The following is a 25,461-nucleotide window of genomic DNA, read 5'->3' on the forward strand; positions in this document are numbered from 1 at the left end:
AGCTGTCTTCAAAGATGATGGTGTGGTGTTCTATTGGGGATTAAAGGAAATATTAAAGATTTCTGTCTCTAGGTTATTTAAAATTATTTTTTGATCTAGGGCATAACATATCATCTTGGAGTTTGTTGAAGGCTGATACAGCATAATTAATATGTTATCATTTTGAATTTGATATAAGCTAAATTTGAGAGATAATTGCTATGTAATGGTTGCTTTTTTAGTTCAACTTAGAATGAAAATTGGTGAGACTTTATCAATTCTCCATTATTTCTGCAGTCACTGTTTTGGGATTAACGGATGTAACATTTTTAGTGAAATGAAAATTTGTAGTCGGACTTTACTTTTAATTCTAGCATTATGTTCTAGAGGAGTCTGTTTTTTATTTTTATTTTTTCCTTTAAAAGGCCGGAATCGTGTCTACTGCATAAGTCCCACCTACTTATTATGAAGATGCTGTTAAATGGATGATGATGATAATAGTGATAATGACAGGGCTAGGAGAACCCTTCTCCAACACTATGTGCTATACCTAATTCTAAGTGCATTACTTAAATTTACAATCCTGAGTGTGGGCCAGCAACCCTTAGTTCATATCTCTATCTCTCTTCTGAATTCTAGACTAGTATATTCATCTATTTGTTTGCTTTTTCTACTTGGATACGTCATAGACATCTGGGACATACCATCTCCAAAAATGAACTCTTGATTTTTCTTTCTGCACTGTTCTCCATCTGAATAAAAAGTGCCACTTTCTACCCATTTGCTAGAGCCAGAAACCTAGGAGTCATTTTTGATAACCGCTCCTCCCTCATAATCTACATCTGGTCAGTTAACAGGTCCTGTGCGCTCTTTTCTTTATCTCCCCTGCCACCATCCTTGGTCCGCCATGCTGTTTTTCCACTTCCTTTTCGACTCTAAGACTAATTTAGTCTCTCTACTTCCACACTTGCTCTCCTCCATTTATTCTTCAATAAGTAATAATGGTAATTTTTTATTTTTAATTAAAAAAAGTTTCATTGTGGAGAATTTCAACGATAGTCAAAGTGAAGAAGAATTAATAAACTCCTAACTATTCAGCTACAATTATCAAAATTCTCCCATTCTTCTGTTATCTATATCTGTTTACTCCCTGTCCCCCCACATGATTATTTTTATAAGGTTTTTTGTTTGGAGGGAAAATGTACAATATTGAAATGCACAAATCTTAACTATATGTGACGATGGATATACTGGTATAGCCCACATCCCTCTCGATATACAGAACACTTCCAGGACGCGTGGGTGGCTCAGTTGGTTAAACGACTGCCTTCGGCTCAGGTCATGATCCTAGAGTCCTGGGATTGGGTCCCACATCTGGCTCCCTGCTCAGCAGGGAGTCTGCTTCTCCCTCTGACCCTCACCCCTCTCATGTGCGCTCTCTCTCACTCATATAAATAAAATCTTTAAAAAAATAAAAATAAAAAAAAGATATATAGAACACTTCCATCACCCCAGAAAATACTCTTATGCCCCTTTGTGCCCTTTTTCTAGTTTCTTAAGTGGAAGCTGAGATCACTTGTTTGAGACTGCTATAAATTTACCTGTCAGCACTGTTTCAGTTGGATCCCACAAATTTTGATGTTCTATTTTTATTTTCATTCAGTTCAATATAACATCCCTTTGACATTTAGATATTTGTTGTTTAATTCCAAATATTTGCACATTTTCCAGTTTTCTTCTTGCTATCAATTTGTACTTTAGTTCCACTTTGATTTGAGAACATTATATGATTTCTTTTAAATTTGTTTGTTTTATTGCCAAGAATATGGTCTTTCTTGGTGAATGTTTTACATGCAATTAAAAGAATTTATATTCTGCTTTTGTGGGTGGAGCATTCTATAAATTTCAGTTAAGTTGGTTGATAGTATTTTGTTCAGGTTTTCTATAACCTTACCAATTGTCTGCTTATTCTGTGATTATTGAGAGAGAAGTATTGAAATCTCTAACTATAATTCTGGGTTTGTTTAATTCTCCTTTCGGTTCTGTTTGTTTTACTTTATGTGTTATAAAAACTTTGTACTAAGATGCATACATTTTTAGGATTGTTTAGGATTGTCTTCGGGGAACTGACCCCTTTCTCATCTGTTCCTGAAAGTCTCCTTTGTTTAGTATTAATGCTACCATTCCAGTGGTAATGGTAATACTACCATTTGTTTTGGTTAGTATTTATATGGTATATCTTTTCCCATCCATTTACTTTTAACCTGTGTCTTTTTATGAAGGTAAGTATTTCGTGGGTAGCATGTAGTTGGTACTTTATTTTTTGTCCAGTCTGACTTGTCTTTTTTTTTTTTTTTGAGAGAGAGCACAAGCACGGAGGGGCAGAGAAAGAGAGAGAGAGAATCAAGTAGGCTCCACACTCAGTGTGGAGCCCGACATGGGGCTCGATCTCACCACCCTGAGATCATGACCTGAGCCAAAATCAAGAGTGAGACACTTAAACCCACTCAGCCGTCCAGGTGCCCCACAACTTCTGTCTTTTAAGTGATGAGTTTATACCACTTACATTTAATTGGTTGGATCAGATCTGCCTTTTTGCTATTTTCTATTTGTTTCATCTGTTCTTTTTCTTTCTTGAGTTAATTGTGTATTTTTTATGGTGCCATTTTATCTCCATTATTGAATATTTATACCTTTTTGAAAAAAAACATTTTAATGATTGCCCTGGCATTTATAGTATACATCTTACTTGATCAAAGTCTACCTTCAGATAGTATTATATTGCTTCATGTTAGGTGTAAGGATCTTATAACAGTTTCTTTCTCCCATCCTTAGTGTTCTCATTGTCATATATGTTACCTTTACAAAAATGATGATAAGCACGTGTTTTACTATATTTGCTTCCATCATTTGACATTTAAAGCAATTAAAAATAAGTGAATATTTTAAGTGAATATTTTATTTCCATTTTGTGCACTCTTAATTATTTTTATAGATTCAAGTTTCTGCCTGGTGTTATATTCCTTCTGCCTAAACAAATTTATTTGACATGTGTCTATTGGCAGTGAAATTTTTGGTGTTGTTTGTCTGATAATGTCTTTATTTCTTAATTTATTTTTGAAAGAATTTTTTGCTGGATATACAGTTCTGGGTTTTTTTTTTCCTTTCAGTATTTTAAAGAGATCACTCCATTTTTTTCTAGTTTGTATGGTTTCTGATGAGAAGTCTGATGTAAAAGTTATCTTTGTTCCTCTATATGTAATGTGTCTTTTTTTTTTTTTTTTTACTTTCTGCTTTCAAGGGTTTTTCTTTGTCTTTTGCTTTTTTAGCAGTTTATTTTAGCAGTTTTTAGCAGGTATGTCCAGGTGTTTGTGTGTGTGTGGTGCGGGGGTAGGGGGATGGGTAGAGAAGGATTTATTCTGCTTGATGTTCTCTGGGCTTCTCAGATCTCTGGTTTCCTGTCTTCAGTTTTAGATAATTCTCAGCCACCATTTCTTCAAATATTTCTTCTGCCCATTCCCTCTTCTCTCCTTCTCATATTACAATTATACTAGAGTAGCCAGTTTCCAAGATGACCCCAATGATTCCTGCCTCCTAGTATTAATGCCCTTGTGTAGTCCCCTCCCACATTATACCAGGGTTGGTTGTACCAGTGACATACTATCACTATCAGATTAGGTTATAAAAAATTAGAATATTGAAGACTGAAACTTCCTTCTCGGGCACTCTCTTGCTTTCTCCTCTCTAATATCACTTGTTTTGTGGAAGCAAGCTGCCATGCTGTGAACAGCCCTATGGAATAGACCCGCATGGTGAGAAAGTGAAGCCTCCAGCCAAGAGCCAGTGATGGGCTAAGGCCTGCCAACAGCCACATAAATGAGCCAATTAGACCTTGAGATGGCTACAACCCTAGGCAACAGCATGTTCCAACTTTGTGAGAGACCCTGAACCAGAACCAACCAGTCAAGCTGCTCCCAGATTTCTGACTCTTAGAAGCTGTGTGAGATAATAAGTGTTTGTTTTAAGGTGCTAAGTTTTGGGATAATTATGCTGTATAACTACAGCAATAGATAACTAATACAGGCATGTATGTTGGACTGTTTGATGTCCCACAGCTGCTGGATTTTCTAAAAAAACTTTTATTCTCTTTTTATTTCAGTTTGGGTAATTTCTTTTGACCTGTCTTCAATTTTATAATTTCTTTCCTTGCCTATGTCAAGTCTGCTGAGGAGCCTGTTGAAGACATTCTTCATTTCTGTAACTGTGGCTTTTTTTTTTTTATTGCTAGCAGTTACATTTAATTTTCATGCTTTTCATCTGTGCTGAAATTCCCTATCTGATTTTGCATGCTATTCACCTTTTCTATTAGAGCCTTTAATAAATTAATAAAAATTATTTAAAATTCCCTATCACATAGCTTCAACATCTGTGTCCTATCGAAGTCTGGTTCTGTTGATTGCTTTGTCTCTTGGTAGCATGTTGTTTTTTTTCTGGGCAGAATTTATATGCAGATTTTAGGGTTCACCTGTTCTGTGGTTTCCTCCCTTCTTCAGTTCCCCCCTTAACTTTTTGTCTGCTCTGGCCAGCTCTGAACATTGTCTTCTTACATTCCAAGTTACCCTGGCTGTGCTTTCTGTTGTAGCCATTGATGAATTAGAGAATGCCCTTGAGCAAGCAGATAGACTCTTGTAGCTCTTACCAGAGCAGTACCTCTGTGTCAAGGGTGGACTTCCCTCCAGCTCCTACCTTCATTTTATTGCTCCCTAGTGCCTTCAGATAGCTTTTTTTTTCTTTTTTTGTCCAAATTTTCTAATCCTCATCTGTGGGAAGATTAGTCTGACCAGGCTACTCTACCATTAACAAAAGCTGGAAGCCTGTTGGATTCGAGAACAGCAATCTGATAAACACAGATGTGATCATGTCACTTACTCACTGCAGCCCTTAAATGTCTTTCCGTTGGGTACCTGGGTGGCTCAGTTGGTTAAGCGACTGCCTTTGGCTCAGGTCATGATCCTGGAGTCCGGGATCGAGTCCCACATCGGGCTCCCTGTTCAGCAGGGAGTCTGCTTCTCCCTCTGACCCTCTTCCCTCTCGTGCTCTCTATCTCTCATTCTCTCTCTCTCAAATAAATAAATAAAATCTTTAAAAAAAAAAGTCTTTCCATTTATTAATGCACTTCGCTTTCTCTATAGCCACATAAACTGGTCCCATGTACTATGCTCTAATCATACTTTCTTCTTTCAGCAAATAGCAAATTCTAACCATTTGTCTTGTGCTGTGAGTAAATTTGTAATTTCCTACCACGTGGAAATTATTTCTCTTACTATGGCTTTCTGTTTATTTCTCTTTGGATGATCATATTCCTGTGTTCAAATCCAGCTCCCCCTTACCAGGTACAGTTTTGGGCAAATTACTTAACCTCTTTACACCTCAGTTTTTCATTTGTGAAAAGGTGATAAAAATAGTACTACACCTAACTACAAGGTTTACTGTGAGAATTGAATGGATTATATATATATATATGTAAGTGCTTAGAACAGTGCCTGGTACCAGGAAAACACTCAATATATAATACTTATTATTTTCAAAAGCTCATATGCTGTGACTCTACTGTGTATTAATTCCTTTGTCTTCCCTGTTTAAAAAAAAGCTGTTATCCTTTGTTAATATAAATGTTGAGAATCACCCACCTCTGATTAGATCCCATGTGTTTTGAGTTGTCATGTGATTTATCTTATAAAAAATAAAATATTTTTTCCTCCTCACCCCAACCTTAGGGATGATAGAAATTTAAGAAACAAAGGCCTAATAAGTGGTGTGAAGTCACTCAGTAAAGAAGAATTGAGTGCAGAGTTATTAAACTTATCTATGAACACAGATGTATGTCAGCAGCCTTGTATATCTAAGCAACAATTGAAAGCAGGTAGTATTCTTACTACAAATAATTAGAAATATATCTTTTATGTACTGACATTATTGATAACATTTGGAATTAATAGTAAATTTTCATCTTGTACATTTAAAATAACATTGAAATATTTGTCAGCACACAAATGATTAGAAATAAATGAAAATTGAAAGAAAGAGAAAAAGAAAGAAGATTATAATGGTAATCCAAAAGACAACACAGTTAACATTATTGTCTTCTACATACGCTTTTACAAAATAATTTGAATTTTTGTCCATACACTCGCATACATTTTTACATGTTTATAATCACCATGCACATGCTATTTTGTATCTTTAAGAATAGCTACAGGATATATACAGGAAATATTCATTCAAGATAGAAATTTTTAGTTTCAATATTAGTTTACTATTCATAACCTTCTATTAATGCAATAAAAACGAGTAATAAGAGTTTGAAAGATTCTAATAATAGTTTTAATTTTAAACTAATCCTTAAGTAAAGGTAGTACAATTGTTTTGTCTTTTTTTTTTTTTACCGGAATGATCTGTCCTATAGCTTGATATTTGATGGAATGTTATATTAAATTTAACATAATTTAAAAATACATTCCAAGCCTTCTCCCTGAGTTGGAAAAAAATAAATATTGAAATTTTTAATATTGTATGTATTTTTTATGTATAATTATATAAAAATTCATGTATATACTATTACTACTTTTTTGACCTTTTTGGCAATAAAATTTCTTTTGTCATAATATTTAAAATGACATTTAGATGGAGGAAGAGGATTTTTATGGTTTTTCAGAGGTCACATGCTTTCAGTTTGTCCATTCTGTTACTATCACTTTTGTCCATTCTGTGACTATCACTTTAAGTCCTTAGTTGGTATTTGTAGAGATAAGCCACTTAATATTTTGCATTTTGCCGTAAAGAAATTGCAGTTGTCTTCAGGTATCAAAATATTAATGTTAATGAGATGATATCAATTGAAATAATAAAAAATCACTTTAAAAGGGAGGGCATTAAAGGTAGTTAAACTAGAGATTTTGGTCCTTTCAAAACAATTTACTGATCTGAGCTGCAATTGGAAGAATATATTATTTTTGGAAGAAAACACACTTTGATCCATAATTCTTCATTTTCTATTATAAATTGATGCAAAGCATTCTTTTAATTTTTCCCTTTTTTGAGAATAATAAAACTAAAATTATGGTTAAAATAGTATACATTTCCTAAATTTCTATTTTAGTAAAAATATTCTGTTGCCTTTCAAAAAGAAAGCATTTGCTAATGTGATATATTTATGTTGCTTCTAGAACAACTTTTCTATAGATACGTGTTTCTAAATACTGTTTAAAAAGTAAAGTATTGGTTTGGTTTCTGTGTAATTAAAGTACTAATTATATACATAAAATGTTTATTATTTATGGCCAAATACCAATTATATATGTAAAATGTTTACTATTCTATTGGTGTCTTAAATAAAGCCTATAACTATTTGTTTTAAAGAAACAACACTGTTAGAAGAGAGCTTTGAGGAAGAATCTGCACATTCTGGACTACCCATTATACTTGAAAGCATTGTATCTGATCTTGAAAAATCTCTTGGCACAGCTTTATCTTCAATATTAGAAACAGAAATGAAAATTGCTTTTGGAAATCTTTGGATGGAGGTGATTATTTCAACTCTGTTAGTTGAAAATTTCTGTTTCACTGCTAAAGATTTATGACCTTATCTTCGGAAATGTGACTTGTATAAAATCTATAAGCTTCATTGTGATAATCTATATCCCATTTACTTTTTTTCTTATAGTTTTTGAAAGAACTTCTCGAACATTAAATGGTGGACATTTCCTAAAGATTAGAAATGATATTTTATCATTCATTTTTTTTCAGTGAACAAGTATTTATTAGGTATTTACTGTGTGTCAGACACATTGCCCCCATGGAGCTCAATTTGAATTCAGAGAAACTTCTGTCTTCTGTAGTTTATTTGAATTAGAATGTTTAGTATAGGGAATTCCCATAGCAATATATAGTTAGAAAAAGAAGTGTATATATTTGGCTCATATAAATATGAGAAAGTATAAAAATGATCATTATTAGCAAGACAGTTTATATTTTGTAGATTAATATCTTTTTAAAAAAATATTTATTTGACAGAGAGAAAGAGACAGCGAGAACAGGAACACAAGCAGGGGGAGTGGGAGAGGGAGAAGCAGGCTTCCCACGGAGCAGGGAGCCCGATGTGGGGCTTGATCCCAGGACCCTGGGACTATGACCCGGGCGGAAGGCAGACGCCCAGTGATTGAGCCACCCAGGCACCCCCTAGATTCATATCTTTTCTACAATCAGTAAAATACCACATTTGGCAATAGTGGTCTTTTTAGTTTAATGTTTGTTTGCTGTTCATATCTATAGCCAGTAGAAATATTATATCCCCCTCAACTGTAGACTGTATTTATACCAGATATTCAGTGAGATTCTAATACTTGTCAATATGATGTATTTGCTGCTTGATTATATTATTAAGTACTGAACCAAGATGATGAGAAATGATCAGAAGATTCTAGGAGGGTTGACTTAAATTGGATATTTTATAATAGAGTCTAGGAAAGTCATTGCATATGAATGATTCAAAACAGGATGTGCTGACATCTTGTAGTACTAACTGATTAATTTCCTTTATAAACATGTCTTTGTAAGAGTGTAGCCAGTGTTATGGTAGTTCACATCTTTTTTCTATATAGATTTTCCTGCAGCTATATGAAATAATTAGATTGATTTCTTCCTAGAATTGACTACGTTGGGAAGTAAATTGACCACCTTTCCTGATTAAAACTATGCTCTTCTGATTAAAACAGTGCTTTTGCTTTGTGTATATAGTTTCAGAAATTATAAGGATTAATACTAATATGAATTTTACAAAAATAATTTGCAGTGATTTAAGATTATGATTGGCTTTTAATAAAACATCTTTTAATTTAAAAAGAATTCAGCTAACTGTATTTTGCCCAGAAATAAATGTAGGAATGCCTAAATAGGTACTTTTTAATAATAGGAATAATAAATAAATTAGTAGGTGGTAATTTTTTCTAAATACTTTTTAGATGCTGTACTTGAAACCACCATGGACTCTAATTCATTTATTACAGTGCTTTAGAAAACATTGGTTGGCTGTATTTGGATTAGTTATGGAGAAGAACTTGCTTTTAACCGTTGAGAGCCTATATGAAAATCTCTGTAAAGGTATGGATTTTTTATTTTGTCTTTAGCAATGTTGTGTTAAAGTCAGGCTAGCTGATATATTCCATGGAATGTGAAGATGAATTAATAAGCAATTGGTCAATTATTTTTTAATCATTTACACTTCTGATTTTTAAAGGGAGTTTGTAACAACTGCATGAAGGGATGCAGTTCACAGAGCTTATGACCATTAATGGTATCACTGTTGATGTTCCTGGACATAGTGAATTTCTCATGTTTTATAATGTTTTAAAACTTTTAAAACCACATTTTATAGTTTATCAGGTGTATAATAAAATTTAGATTTTTAAAAATTTCTTGTGTTTAACACACAAACTTTGACCACATTTCATGTACTAATTTTAGAAATAGCATATCAAAGTATCTATCTAAAATATATGGTTAGGGAATAGGAAATGTTTGTCTTTGGGGCATAGTGCATTCTAAAGAACTGGAAGAGACTATAGTCAACCACTTAGTTGGTGATTTTTAATAAAGTCATGTTGCACAGAACCTTCTTGAAGTGCCTCTGGAGCTGCCATGGATTGGAAATGGAAGGATTGATGGGGAGCCTGGAAAGTTGGTGGGCCTACCTATGGAACCTCAAAACCACCATTAGCTGTGCAGTTTTCTTTTATCATTTTATGTATGGTGATTCTATGTAGGCTTTGGAAAAAAAGTTTCTCTATAAGAAGAAAAAGATGGGAAAAGCACTGATCGAATGTTATGAAAGCCCATGTTTTATGATTAGACTAGCCCTGAGAGGGTAAGGGATTTGTCCAAAGTCAGACAAGTAGATTTTTCTTGCTGTACCTTTAAAAGGCAAAGTATATGTAACAATTATTAGGATGTTCAGTTGGTCCTTGACTTTTTTGAACTTCTAACATCAAATGATCTGTTTATTATTTTATGTATTAGTTATATCCTGTCTACTTTTGAAAAATAACTGTGAGTATGAGAGGACCAATAAGTAAGAACCTGAGCACAAGATGGTTTAAGCCAAGTTTAAAGTCACAAGAGCCAGGTAATGAAGACTAAGAAAGATAATTTTACCATAAAACGTGCAAACAATTATTATAAAACTTGAACACGGATTTTAACACTAAGCATCCTGGAAGCTAAAACAAAACAAAAATAGAAACATATTCTATGGGAGGTATACCATAACTCTCTATCTTTCTCTTGAAATGTAAACTTTCGGAAAATGTTTTATATCTTTGAAAATTACCTCAGGATTTAAAGTACCTTGTTCGGTGCCTTATGACTTTTAAAAAGTTGCCAATTTTTAAAATAAAGACATTTTCCAGGCATTATCTTTAACTATAGAAGTTTATTTGTAAGTGGTATTATAGGAGGCGTGGAACAACCTGTGGGATACGTCTTCAAAGCACTTTTACAAGGTATATAGAAACATTTTCCATATCTTGAAGCATAATTTAGTTGGTTCTATCAAAAGAGAAAGTCCATAAATCATGTATGATCTTGAACAAGATTTAGTTTTAAAAATGGCGTATCTAGTTGCCATCTTCCATTTTTCTCTTTTTCCAGGGGTGGGCAGTGTTTGTCTTTTGCAAACGGCTTAAGAGGTCATAGGCAGCAGCTCTAACTGGGAATAGGACAGAAGTGAAGAGATGGTGACTCTTCCTTTTGCTAAAAAATCATTTTTGGAATCATTGTGTACATAGTTCATTGATCCTTGGTCTAGAAGAATCTGATGCCTAATGTTTACTGACTTGTAAAGAATATATAATAGAATTATAAAAGTGCCTTCTGCCCTAAAGTAATTTCAAATTAGAAAAATCAGTTTATGATTTTGTTTACTGTCTTTTAATAGTATCCTCAGCTGTTGAATTATGCATATGTGTTTAACTTCACTATCCCAAAGAATAGATTCTTAGATCAATTCATAGAAAATTGTGTGGAAAAATGATTAGTAGCTTTTTTTGATTTTGTTATCCATATTAACTTTAAGTGATTATTGATCTTATATAAGCATTAAAGTATTTCAACCATGTAGATTTCTTTTTATGTTGTGTCTAGGTACTGAATTTATCGTTATTTCCCTTTAGCACGTAATCTTAGTAAAGACTTCTTGTAAGACAGAAATCAGATGATTAATTCAAGGATATAAGCCCTATTGAACATTGACTGCAGTGGAGAAGCACCTTAAGAGAAGTTGTGCTCAATTTCTCCTCCTTAGGATATTTACTGGGTTTCATCAAATCTACATTCTGTCCTGTGTGTAGCATCTCTTACCTGTCTTTTTCCACAGGAATTTAGTCATTTAATTTAAAAATAAGTGCTTCATAAGGAAATATACTTTTCTGTTTGTTTGTTAAAGGGGAAGCCAGAATCCTGACTATAGCCATCACATTAGATTAGAATTTCTGAATATTATATAATTAATTACTAAAATCTTTTTATTTTCATTTGAGCTTTCAGTATTTCTAAGCAAATACTTGTATAAGTGATAGAGTTTTTTAAACTCTACCAGTGAAAAACCATGCTGGTGTTTTAGAATATGACAGAGTCTCTGAAACTGAACATTAAAAGAAAATAAAACAGGGCACCTGGGTGGCTCAGTGGTTATGTGTTTACTTTTGGCTCAGGTCATGATCCTGGGGTCCTGGGATCGAGCCCCATGTGGGGCTCCCCGCTCAGCAGGGAGCCTGCTTCTCCCTCTGCCTGCCCCTCTCCCTGTTTGTGCATGTGCTCTCTCTCTGACAAATAAATAAATAAATAAAATCTTAAAAAAAAATAAACACATTGTAGCACGGTTATTTTAAATGCCTTTGAAAACTATTATATGGCACTCTATCCTAATAATGGGAAGATTTCTTCTGTTCTGAGCTTTGGTGACATTAGAAATTTGCTTAACTTCATTATTCATAACTTTTAAAATCTTTGAAATCATTATCACCACCTCTCCTAATTGGTTTGAGAATTTAATGTAATTTTTTTATTTTTTATTTTTTTTAAAGATTTTATTTATTTGAGAGAGAGAGTGAGAGATAGAGAGCACGAGAGGGAAGAGGGTCAGAGGGAGAAGCAGACTCCCTGCTGAGCAGGGAGCCCGATGTGGGACTCGATCCCGGGACTCCAGGATCATGACCTGAGCTGAAGGCAGTCGCTTAACCAACTGAGCCACCCAGGCGCCTGAGAATTTAATGTAATTTTAGTTGAAAGAAAATTGTTACACCTTTAAATTATTTTTTGTAGATTAACTCACTTTGCTAATTTATAAGGAAAACATTCTCCTAGCTTACCTTGCCCACAGCTCACTGTTACCCAAATTATTTATATTTTTGCTAAGTTGTGTTCAGAGAGAGGAAACATTATTTTCAACAAATCTAGTATTACATTTGATGTGATGGAATTTGAAGGCAAATCACTACACGATTAACTGAGTTGGTTATGGGAGGTACTGCATGTAACTTATGTGCTTCCCACCAAATGACTTTTCTCATGCCTCCATAGTCATCTGTATATAAAACAAAATCAGTCTTGAAAATCTGTTGTTTAACTTGTTTGGTAATTCTCTCTTTTCTGAAGAATACAGAGTACCTGAATCCACCCCAAGAGCATTGTCTTTAGCTAAATTTAACTGTAATGCTTTTTACACCACAGAGAAAAATGAGGAGTGGTGTGTAGGTATAAATGTGTACTTTTCTTAAATTTCATAATTAACATTAGATTGTTTTCCAAAGACATTTTTGTGTTGAATACTCATTCTTACCAGTTTTTTCCTTCTTAATTTCTCTTACCAGCTAACAGTGCAGTGGATTTTACAACAGTGAAATTTCTGCTTCAGGATTCTAAAAGTTTGTTACATGCTTTCAGTACGCGGTCAAATTATGATGGTGTTCTTCCACAGGCCTTTGCTCAAGTCAACGAACTACTCCGAACCTTTGCAGAGGTAAGATACCTTTGGAATGCCATTTAGAGGAGCTAATCACATATGTTCTAAAAATATATTAGCAGACAAGAGAGGTAAAGGATATTTTAATTCTAACTTATTTTAACACATGAATGGCATTAAGTGATTAGTAAGTGAATTGAAGGGAAAGTAAGCAATTCTTATTGCAAGTTATAAAACACATCCTTTTATGGAAGCACTGTCACAGAAGTTGTTGGAATTTTATATCGTTTCATTTATGGATGGAAGCAAGCTATGCCTTGTCGTTTGACTACTTATTTCCCAGTGCCCGAGAGCAGTGGATCACAACATCCATCAGAATACTTGGGAAGTTTTTTTTTTTTTTAAAGATGCAGATGCCAAGCCCCTCTCAAACCTTATTGAATCAAACTTCTGGCCCAGTAATATTATTCTTTTTCACTTTTTATTTTGAAATAATTTCAAATTTACAGAAAAGTTGCTAGAAGAGTTCAAACAATTCTGATATATATCCTTTACCCAGAGTCCCCAGTGTTACCATTTGTTCACATTTGCTTTATTGTTTTCCCTGCCTACCTATCTACCTACTTACCTGTCCACATTTTTTTTCTGAACTATTTAAGAGTATGTTGCAGGTACGATCCCCCTTTACCCCTAAAGACTTCCATATATATTTCCTAAAGAACAAGGATATCTTATGTAACTAATATTATTAATCAGGGATTTAGTATTGGTATAATACAATTATTTAATCTGTAGACCTTATTCAGACTTTGGCAATTGATGTACCAGTTTTTTAACAATCTCCCCCATGTGACCCTTATGCAGTCAGCCCAGCACTGATGCCTTTTGACCTCTTTTAACTGTGTAAGTTTTGTCTGTGGTAATACTCTATTTCTGCAGGCTTCTAATTTCAAATCTAGAAAATTCTGGGAGTTTTACGTGTCAGAAACAGCTCAAAAAATTCAGTATCACAATTACTAGATAAGACATTAATGGTACTTTCATCTGATATATATCTATATCATATTCTTTTTTTTTTCTTTCTAAGTTATGGATTTGACCAGATTTTTCTCAGTGTTGTTTTGTGGTCACATAGGTCCTACTACCTGTGAAGTAATGAAAGGATTAGATGATACTAAACTTCGTCATAGCTGGTAGGGAAAGAACTTATTTGCTTAAGAGAGAATCTCATGAAGTAAAAGAAGCATCTCTTTTTATAAACTATTAAGAAATATGTGATAACTCCCGCTGAAAGAATTGATTTAAGGGGTGAAATGATCTTTTGGGTTAAGATGACTAAAACCTTGGTAGTTGTATTTTTCCATGGCAAATGTGACTTTGAGAACTATCTGTAGGATAGAATGGACCTGGGTATTTAGGGGATTGCAGCTTGGGTCTGTACTTGAATTGTGTAGGGAACAATATATAATCCTTTCCCATCACAGAATTGAGCCCTAAACCCTATCTTTAGTGAAACAAACATAGTAAACAAGATGGAAAATTCAGGTTACTCACAGCTTATCAGTCTTTGAATTAAGATTATTGAAAATAAAAAAAATTAGGATTGATTGTGATTAATAATGAATGTCCAGTTTTAAGGTCCTTTCATCAATTGGAAATGAAGAGATAGGAGTTACCATGAAAATGTGGCATTAAAATTTAGTGTTACCAGATAATGGTATGCCTACTATATGTTGTCCTCAGAGTATTTAAAAATATGAATTGTTGGGGCGCCTGGGTGGCTCAGTCGTTAAGTGTCTGCCTTCGGCTCAGGTCATGATCCCAGGTCCTGGGATCAAGCCCTGCATCCGGCTCCCCGCTCTGCAGGAAGCCTGCTTCTCCCTCTCCCACTCCCCTGCTTGTGTTCCTGCTCTTGCTATGTCTCTCTGTCAAAAAAAATCTTTAAAAAAATAAATAAATAAAAATAAAAATATGAATTGTTATTTATTCCTGGATCCTAATTTTCCAGTTGCTACATTAGCAATAGATTCATTAAGGCCATTGATGAATCTGCATCCTCATTAGTGCTTCTCCCTCAATACCTGGCATTAGTGTGATTGCTGGAAACAACCTGTGTTGTTTTCACAATTAGACCTCTGAAGTGTTGCTCCTTTATTTTCATATTAGAAGCAGTTCATTGTCTAAGTCAGCCAGGAACTTTGAGATTTAGCTTGGGCTTTTAAAATACACTTTCAGGGGCGCCTGGGTGGCTCAGATGGTTAAGCGTCTGCCTTTGGCTCAGGTCATGATCCCAGGGTCCTGGGATCGAGCCCCATGTCGGGCTCTCTGCTCAGTGGGGAGCCTGCTTCTCCCTCTCCCTCTGCTGCTGCTCCCCCTGCTTGTGCTCTCTCTCTGTCTGTATCTCTGTGTCTCAAATGAATAAATAAAATCTAAAAAAAATAAAATTCACTTTCAGTAGGAGTTGTTTTGTAGAATGCATTAGATATGGTATATGACCTAAATACTTAGTCCTGTCTTAGTAACTTGAGCAACAAATAGATTACCTCTAGGATAGGGTATCTAAATATGGTAACTTAAAAAAAAAAAAAAGCCCCCAAACTTAATTTACCAAGTGTAGAAAATCAGGAAAAGAGGAATATTCACTTGTTTACTTCTGAAAAGGCTTGTGAGAAAACAAAATGGAGAATTAACCAAAATGATCATTTTCCAGATTTTTATATAAAATGGGTTAGGAACAGAAAAAGGATACATACATTTTTCTTTAATAAGCCTTCCAACCAAAAAAATAAGACTTGCTCTGTCAGGATGATAGAATAATTAAAGTCCATCTTATTAATAAACTTTAGACCTATATGCCCCAGGATCCCCATCCTGACTAGTTGTTTTATTTTTTTTAAGTTTTTTGTTTTGGTTTGGTTTTAGAGACAGAATGGGGTAAGGGAGCAGAGGGAGAGGGAGAGAATCTTTTCTTTTTTTTTTTAAAGATTTTATTTATTTGACAGAGAGAGAGAGCGAGAGAGGGAACACAAGCAGGGGTAGTGGGAGAGGGAGAAGCAGGCTTCCCGCTGAGCAGGGAGCCCGATGCGGAGCTCAATCCCAGGACCCTGGGATCATGACCTGAGCCGAAGGCAGACACTTAACGACTGAGCTACCCAGGTGCCCCAAGAGGGAGAGAATCTTAAACAGACTCCTCGCTCAGCATGGAGCCTGACATGGGCTTGATCTCACGATCCTGAGATCATGACCTGAGCGGAAATCAAGAGTCAGATGCTCAACCAACAGAGCCACCCAGGTGCCCCTCACTAGCTGTGTTTTTAACCTCTGGTTGTTTAACCTCTCTGAGCCTAATTTCTTCTTTTGTAAAATGAGTATAATAATCTGTGCCTCAGAACTGTCCTGAGAATTAAATAAATTAACATTTATAAAGCACTTAGTACCTGGCACTAGTACGTGCTATGTAGGTGTTCGATAAAGAAGTCCATCTGCATAGTTGCATACACCGATATTTGAGAGCTGAGGAAAAGAGGCAGTATGTGGTGATTAAAAAATATATCTCAGAACAAAATATGTCTTTCCATCCATGTATATTTATTAATAGGCAAAAACAGGAGCAGGAGGAATAACTTTTTCTTCCTGCCCCCAAAGATAGAAAAGGGTAATATTTACTTTTATTGTTGGAGAGAGATCATAACCCCATTCAGAATCAGATTGCTGAAGGTCAAGGTCTGTTTATGAGTCTTACCAGCTATGTGACCTTGCATGAGTTATTTGCCCTTTCTATGTCTGTTATAAAATATGGATAATCATAGTAACTGTTTCATAGGGCAGTTGTGAGGATTAAATGAGCTAATAGATACAAAGTTCTTAGAAAGTTCCTATGAGTTAAGAAATGCTTAATAAATATTAACTGTTGCTACTAATAGTGTTGGAAATTTTTTATTTTTTAATAAACCTGAAACTAACAACCCATGAGCTAACTTGAAATCATACTGTTATCAACTGTTATCAACAAGGAAGCCTAGAGAAATGGGATGATTTTATTTAAGTTCACAAAGAAGTTACAGTAGAGCCAAGACAAAAAAAACCCCAAATTTTTAAAGTCATAGTTAAAGTTTTTTTTCGTTCTATCAGACCTTTTTTTTCCACTTAAGTTAATATTTTCCCCCAAGGTGATTTAAAAAAAAATTATTTGAATCAATAGTATAGCTCTTATACTCTGCTGAGTATTTTTGTTTATCAATATTTAAAATATGCTCAGGTCCATATTCTTAAATACTTGTTACTGGCCGTAGTATTTACTGCACTAACTCCTTCCAGCAACTACCAAACTTCTTAAAGAGCAGTCTATAACCCTTGTTTCCATTTCTTCACTCACTTCTTCCTTAATCCTTTACAAGTAGAATTCTACTTCCACACGTTGTTAAGTGAATTAGGTTATCATTGATCAAATCCATGATCAAATCCACTCTTTTTCTCCCTCTTTCTAATTTCTTAGCCTTTTTCAACCCGATGTTGTCCACTCTTTCTTTCCTGAAACTTACCTCTTTTGGCTTCTCTTGGGTTCGAATACTTCTGACTCTTCTCATGTCTTGTTGGTCTCTTTCTTCTTGCTCCTTCCCTCCCTTCCTCCTTCAATTTGTCTACCCTTTAAGTTCCTTTTTTTTGCTATTTTCTTTCCTAACAGTCTCCTCTGCCTCTGAGGTTTGTCTGCATGGGAATGATTCCCAGCTGTATCTTTTAAGCTACAGCTCTGCATATCCAGTTACCTGCTAGATATCTTTACCTAAATACCTTTTTATTCTTTACAGTCGACATTCTAAACACAAACTTGTGGTCTGTTTCTCCTCTCTTCCGTAACCAGCCTTTCTTCTTGGCTTTTACTACAGGTGGCCGTAAAATCCAGGAATGTAGATAAATATACATTAAATGCCTTACCGCTATTACATTATAATACGTGATACGTTCAGTGTGTTGCTTCTCATCAGCAAGGCAGCATAATATGAAGTGCTGTTTAAGATTGCAGTGAATGTGGCACATTTTAAAAAGCATTTTCATCACTTTCTGCACATGTATCGGAGATGTGATGCTTTTAAGTGTTTGTGTTTATGTGTTTGACTATTACCAAATAAAACTGTGTCTTTACTTTCCTTTGGAGAAGTAAATCAAGGGGATTTGATCTATTTTTACCTTATGGACACTGTATATTTCTATTATTTGTGCCGTTATTCTTCTAGGCATCCAGATTAAAAAAATCTTAGAGTCTCCCTCATTCCCTGAATCTAGACTTTGGCTAAGTCTTTAAAAAATTTCTTGCATACATTTTTTTCTTTTTCTTTTTATTCTACTGCCTTTTCCTACCTAATTCAAGTTCTCAGGACTACTCTCCTGGATTATTTCAGTAGCCTTCTAGACATCTTGCCTCTCTTGTTCTGGTTTGTCTTAGAGTACGGTTCTGGATCTATCACTTCCCAAGTTAGAAACCTTCAGTGGTTTCTTCAATGGCAAAAGGTTTACATTCTCTCTTGTTGTTTTTTTTTTTTTTTAATAATCCTTTGCAATCTCATTCTTGTTAATGGATTGTAGGGTACTTGGAGGCTTGATTCCACATATTTATCATTGTATCCTAGGTGTACTCTGTCTTGTTTAATACCATATGTGGAGAAGTGTCCATACAGTATTCTTAAATTGATATTGGCATGTTAGCTAAGAAAGATCACTATAATAAATACATTGGAAATATTTTTTGATATAAATGAGAAGGAAAATATTTTTTTTAGCTCTGATGCTTTTCTGGGAATATTCTGTACATAATCAAGGACAAAGAGTAGTCAGCACTTCTTAGGAAGCTAGAACATTGTAAGCACAATTGGTATTGTTTCTCTCACTAGTGAAGGACTAGCTGAAATTTGTGTAATTCTTATTTTCCCAGGTCAAGGCAAAACTTAAGCAAAATCCTTCAGAAACTACAGTGGATAAAAAGCAAGAAGACATTTCTTTAATGAAGTCTAATAACCAAGAAATCACCATTTTCTCAGGTTCTCATCTTCCCCAACCCAGCAGACATCAAGAAATCTGGTCTATCCTAGAGAATGTTTGGATTACATTATATCAGAACAGGTACTAAGTTTCCAAGAATTTTTGAATTTTAGGCTTTTCTATCATTACTGTTATTCATTAAACAGTGTTTGGGTTGTGAGTTTCATGTATTAGATTATCTTACTGAGGGCCTTTTATCAAATTGGTGCCTTAGGAACAGTGATGCTTAAACAAGGGTGTAATCAGATTTATCTCGAGTGTTTTAAAAATATATTTGCCTAGGCTCTATCCCTAGAAATTCTGATTCAATAGATCTGAGGTGACACTGAGATGGTGCATAAAAAAAAAAAAACTCTCCAGGTGATTCAGATGTGAAACCTTCATGAGCAGTATTTCCCATGTATGTCAAAACCAATGAAAGCCACCTAAATTGGCTAAACAAATTAGCAGGAGTCAAAGCCTTAATAAAATTTAAAATAATCTAAGAAAAGGTCATTTTGGATTAAGGAAAATTCATGTAAGACTTTTTAAAAAGAGATAAATACTTTTATTTAAAAGGAAGAAATGTTTTTATTCCTTTGATACACATGAAAGTACTACATTCCTGGTAAAATGAAAAGATAGAGACTATTTGTGAGTAGTTCTTTAAATGCTGCTGGAGTAACTTAAAAAAATAATTTAAGATAACTAATTTTAAAGTAGGCCAACCCTCCCTCCTGTACTTTTTCCCAAGCCCATAATCTTTATATAATTTTAAATATATATTTGCGGGTCATGATAGATGCTTTTTAGTATGATTTTGGTTCAAGGGCCCAGTATCACTGTTATTTTGGATTAAGATCATCTGTCCTAGCAGCAAAGAAATATGAGCACTCTTCTTAAACATCTCTTCTCTATTAGAATACTGTAGATTTTGGGCCCATTTTTAGCCCTTGGCTAAATTATATTTTCTTTCATACAATTATAATTTCTTTCAAACAAATGTGTAGTTTGTCATGCTAAAGAAATACCAATTATAATTATAATTTCTTTCAAACAAATGTGTAGTTTGTCATGCTAAAGAAATACCAATAGCTAAAGAAAACAATACTTAAAAATTTGTGTTTTCATATAAAGCATTTGTATTTTCATATCTTTTTGTCCAGTCTTAAAGTATTTGAAATGTTTTGGCTAATCAGATATTCTTTTTTTTTTTTTTAAGATTTTATTTATTTGACAGAGAGAGACACAGCGAGAGAGGGAACACAAGGAGAGGCAGTGGGAGAGGGAGAAGCAGGCTTCCCACTGAGTAGGGAGCCCTATGCGGGGCTCAATCCCAGGACCCTGGGATCATGACCTGAGCCGAAGGCAGACGCTTAACGACTGAGCCACCCAGGCGCCCCCCAGATATTCTTGTTAGCAGAAATTACCACATATACTAGTCAGAGATTATCACTTTCAAAGTAAAATAGATTAAAGCCATTTCTAAGATATTTTAATCTTCTTTTCTTTTAAAAAATATTTGAATACTTTATCTTAGAATTGACCTATAATATACATACATTTGTGTTGGATGTTAGAGTTCCATGTAATTTCTGTATAATAGATAGACTTTGTTGTATTTCAGTACATGAAAAATGCTTATATTGCTTTATCAATGCATAGTTATTAAGGCTTCATTGCTTCTCATGCCTGATTGTATACCAGAGTCACTGTATAACTTTTCAATATATTCATGCTTGAACCCTTCATGTAGAGATCCTCATTTGAAGGTCTAGTAGGCCCTGTGTATTTTAGGTTTCAAAATACTTTTTCTTTTAGAAAAGTGAAACTATACTTATGAACCATTGTATTTCTTCAGATTCCCTAGTTTTCCCTTTTGCAGGCTTGTCAAAATGCTTTACCCCTTTCATATATTACTTGTAGGAATGTGGAAAAACAGTTTTATGGTTCCTCAACACATTAAACATGTTATCACCATATGACCCAGCAGTTCCACTCCTAGATTTATACCAAAAAGAACTGAACACAAGTGTTCCAACAAAAACGTGCATGAATGTTCACAACTATGTTCACAGTAGCCAAAGTGGAAACAATCCAATGTTCATCAACAGATGAATGGATACATGAAATGTGGTGTGTCATAAAACATGTATATCCATAAAATGGAATGTTACTCAGCCATAATGAAGTATCCACACACACTATGGCGTGAATAAACGTTGAAAACATGCTAAGTGAAGGAAGCCAGACACAAAAGGTCACATGGTATATGATTCCATTTATATGAAATATCCATAATAGGTAAATATGTAGAGATAGAAAACACATTAGTGGTTACCAGGAACTGCGGGGAGGGAGGAATGGTGAGTGACTGCTTAATGAATACAGGGTTTCCTTTTGGCATGATGAAAATGTTCTGTGACTAGATAGTGGTGATGGTTGCAGACATTGTGGATGTATCAAATGCCACTGAGTTGTACACTTTAAAATGTTAAAATGGTAATTTTTATTTTACCACAATTATTTTAAAAAAGCTTTGGAAAATACTGTGAAGTGAGAAACTTCCCTTGAATGCTACTACCTAAAGGTAACCAGTAGTTACATGGTTATTATTATGTACCCCCAGCTGTGGGTTTTTTTTTTTTTTAAGATTTTATTTATATGACAAGAGAGAGAATATAAGCAGGGGTAGTGGCGAGCAGAGGGAGAAGCAGGTTCCCCACCGAGCAGGGAGCCCAATGTGGGGCTCGATCCCAGGAACCTGGGATCATGACCTGAGCCAAAGGCCGACACTTAACTGACTGAGTCACGCAGGCGCCCCCCCCCCCCCGCCAAGCTGTCTTTTAAGGCATGCTTATTAGTTTCCTAGGGCTGCCATAGCAAATTACCACAAACTAGATGGTTTAAAATAACAGATTTATTCACTCATGGTTCTGGGGGCTGTAAGGTCTGAAATCCAGGTGTCTGTCTGCAGAGTTGGTTCTTTTGGGAAGTTCTGCAAAGATCCTATTCCAAATAAAGTCACATTCTGGGGTTCTGAAGGCACATGAATTTCAAGGGCATACTGTTCAACCCAATACAGCATATGTTTTGATTTTTTTATATGGTGGTTGTTATGTTATATAAATAAATATTGTATACCTTTATTTTTCCATCTTCTCGATGGCATAAGCATTATTTTAATAGTTCTTAGGTATTTCATCAGGTGGCTAAGTCACTATTAACACTTTTTACATTGTTGAACATGTAGGTGGTTACCAATTGTTGACCAATTGCAAATTATTAATAAGTGCTAGATTTCTGAAATTGGAATTACCAGAGTAAGATGTATGAACATTTATTCCAGTTTCAGCAAACACGTAAATCTGATGTCTTTTTTTTTTTCTTCATCTTTATGTACTGGAGTACTGTTAGTATTTTTGTACTGACTTGAATGTAGATTAGTAATATTCTGTGCCTTTATGGTCTCTTGATAAGAAAATTTATTCCCACAGCTTGTACAGTATTACTTTAGATTAGATGCACATAGTTGTTGCCCTAGATCCTTTGCATGAATGGTAGCCTGGATATTCACAAGTCACTGTCTCTTATTTCTAATTTAAATAAATCAGGATTATGAGAGAGGAGTTATAAATATTACCTCATTTTATATATTAGAAATGGAAATGCTTGAATTACAATAAATGTGCATGAGTATCTTTTCTTTTTCTCTCTTTTAGCATGGATGTATTTCAAAGATTGGGCCCAAATGCAGCTTTGACTTCTTCAAAAATAGCATCATTTGAAGAAGCATTTGTATCTCTTCAAAAGTTAATGGCAGCTGTGAAGGATATTCTTGAAGGAATTCAAAGGTAAACACTAATTTTAAATTTTCATTTATTACTTTTCTCTTTTTTCCAGGTTTATCAGCCTTTCCAGAGGTTCTGGGAGCCTTCCAACAAGTTTTATAAACTGATGACTTTTATACTTACCTTTTCCCTCTCCCTTGTAAAGAATCCCTGTTTGGAGTTTGGACCCCTAGAATGTTTCTAGTTTTTTCCTTTCTAGAAAAAATATACCAGGTTGTAAGCTTCATAAGGAGCTTTATTTTCTTTATTGTGCAACTCTAGCTCCCAAAACAGTGCCTGGCAGATAATGGGCACTCAGTAATTACTTGATGAATAAAATATATATTTAGGTAATTATCACTGCTCCTTTAAAAACAGATATATGTTAATATTTAGTTAACATGATTAATTTCCTCAAATACAGTCTCATTGGACCGCAAACTGAAAAAGTTTGAGAGGAAGCATATAGTCCTATGGTGCTTTGAGACTTCTACATATGTGTTTATTTTAAATATTTGTGGAGCACATAGAAACCACAGAGCCAGAAAGCTGTAGAATGGACCAGACAGCACCTTTGTAAGATAAAGTCAGATGTTTTCTTTTGTGGTGGTAAAGGAGAATACCAAACTTAATCTTGCGAGTGTTTGGCTACATACCAAAATTGCTTGACCTGAGTTAAATATGCAGCTTGCTCATGGAATACTATGCCTTATAAATTAAAAAGCAAAAACCAAAGAATCAAAATTGATTTGATTTTAGTATGTCCAAACTTTAAAAACTTGGATTTTTGAAACAACAGTAGTTTTTGAGCTTTTTTTTCCTTTCCTCTTAAGGATTTTTGGAAACTTCATCTCATTGTTAATACACAAAGCCTTTGTACTTCTTTTTGGATCACAGTTGGCTAGATGATTCTTAGAATAGCTTTTTGGTACTCTTAAGTTACTAATGAATTGAAGATGTGGCAGATTCCAAGGCAAGTGAAATTTATCATCTCTCAGTGCAAATAATCCCTTTTTTACTTACAGCAATACTAAATAAGAGTAGCTTTATGAGGGAGAAATATTCAGTTTTTTATTTTCCTTATGCAAAATCTGTTTTCACATTCTAGGTTGCATACAAGCCATTCTTGACACTACCTTTTCTACAGAAAGTAGGGATAGCAATCTGTATTCAGTCAACAAATGTTCATTGAGCACCGCTTATGCTTGGCATCATACTAGGCTCTGGGGAATCAAGATAAATTAGGTGCAATCTCTGACTCCAAAGAGCTTGTAGGAAGAGTGTAAACAGCCATGTTACAACAGATAATTGCAATAGAGTTGTTAATATTTTAATAGGAACATATGCAGTGGAGGGAGGAAGCGTTTGGCAATAGATGAGGTTGGAGGGGAATGTCTTGTAGGCTACTCAAAGCCGTTTCTATTTTATCCCATAGGGTAGTGTTTCACACATTTATGTCTGTTAATTATGTGCCTGGACAGAAGTGTTTCTGATCCAAAAAGTTTTGGAGATAACAGCATACTATGCCATGCTCTTGGAAGATCACCCTATACCCATTTACATATTGATGGGTTTTATAAACCTTTTTAATTTTAGGAGCTTTAAACATATAGATGCCTGGGTCCCCCACACCGGAGACTCTGATGTAATTGGTCTAAGCGTGTACCTGGCTATCAGGATTTAAAAAAATTTCTCCAGGTGATCCTAATGTGTAGCCAAGGTTGAGAACCACTAGTCAACATTTCTTAATCAGTGGTTCTCAAAGTGTAGTCACAGAATCGCATCCTCATCTCCACCTGGAACTTGTTACAAATGCAAATTCTCAAACCCTGCCAGACCTTACTGAATCAGAAACTCTGGGAGTGGGCCCAGTAGTCTGTGTCCTCCAGGTGATTCTCTGCACATCATAGGCTGAGCACTACTGGTTTAAATGATGCTCAGCCTTGGTGGCTGATTATAATCATCTGGGAGCTTTGAAGAAAGAACAATGTCCAGGCTGACTCTGTACCTATTAAATCTGTATTTCTGTATGTGGGACCTGCGTATAAGCATTTTTACAAACTCCCCAGGTGATTATCATGTCAAACCAGAATTGAGAAGTTATAGCATGTACTGCTTACATAAGCTGTATTTAAAGAAATAAATATTTGAATTTTAAGGCTGATAGAATTTTGTTATTCTTTCCTCTAAGGACACAATACCTCCAGGAATAAGAAAATACTAGTGGTTCTACTTTTTTGCATGTTACCTGGGGCAGTAAATTGTCTTGAGCCTCCATATTCATCTATAAACCCAGTATAATAATACCTTTCCAGAGTTTTTCACAAAGTTACTGTGCTTTAAAAGTCAGGTGTTGATATAACTAACCAAACCAGTGATTCTCCACTTACTTATTGGGGGACTTGTTAAAAATGCAGAGTTCTAGTTGTAGTGAAATCACAATATCTGTAGATATTTCACAGAGAGAGGGAAGTTGTATTTTTAACAAGCATCCAGAGGATTTATATGCAGGTGGTGGGGGACCACAGTGAGGAAATGAATCCAACTTCCTGTCATAAATATATATTAGAACCACTTTTGCCACCAGTAGGGGGCATTGTGAATAAAAAAGTTGCTCATTTC

The 25,461-nt window shown here is 34.7% G+C and overlaps 1 protein-coding gene across 2 annotated transcripts in view; it reads left to right on the plus strand.

Annotated features, from left to right (window-relative positions):
* The window catches only part of SWT1 (SWT1 RNA endoribonuclease homolog), a 106,917-nt gene that overhangs the window by 31,241 nt on the left and 50,215 nt on the right, over positions 1-25,461 (plus strand). For both annotated transcript variants that reach the window (XM_027611347.1, XM_027611346.1), the window contains exons 11-16: positions 5,757-5,902; positions 7,399-7,562; positions 9,000-9,138; positions 12,903-13,051; positions 18,924-19,111; positions 22,732-22,863. In XM_027611347.1, the coding sequence (XP_027467148.1) occupies positions 5,757-5,902; positions 7,399-7,562; positions 9,000-9,138; positions 12,903-13,051; positions 18,924-19,111; positions 22,732-22,863 (918 nt within the window). The remainder of the gene's footprint in view (positions 1-5,756; positions 5,903-7,398; positions 7,563-8,999; positions 9,139-12,902; positions 13,052-18,923; positions 19,112-22,731; positions 22,864-25,461) is intronic.

Source organism: Zalophus californianus, chromosome 10 (genome assembly GCF_009762305.2).
Source record: "Zalophus californianus isolate mZalCal1 chromosome 10, mZalCal1.pri.v2, whole genome shotgun sequence".
Taxonomy (NCBI): Eukaryota; Metazoa; Chordata; class Mammalia; order Carnivora; family Otariidae; genus Zalophus; species Zalophus californianus.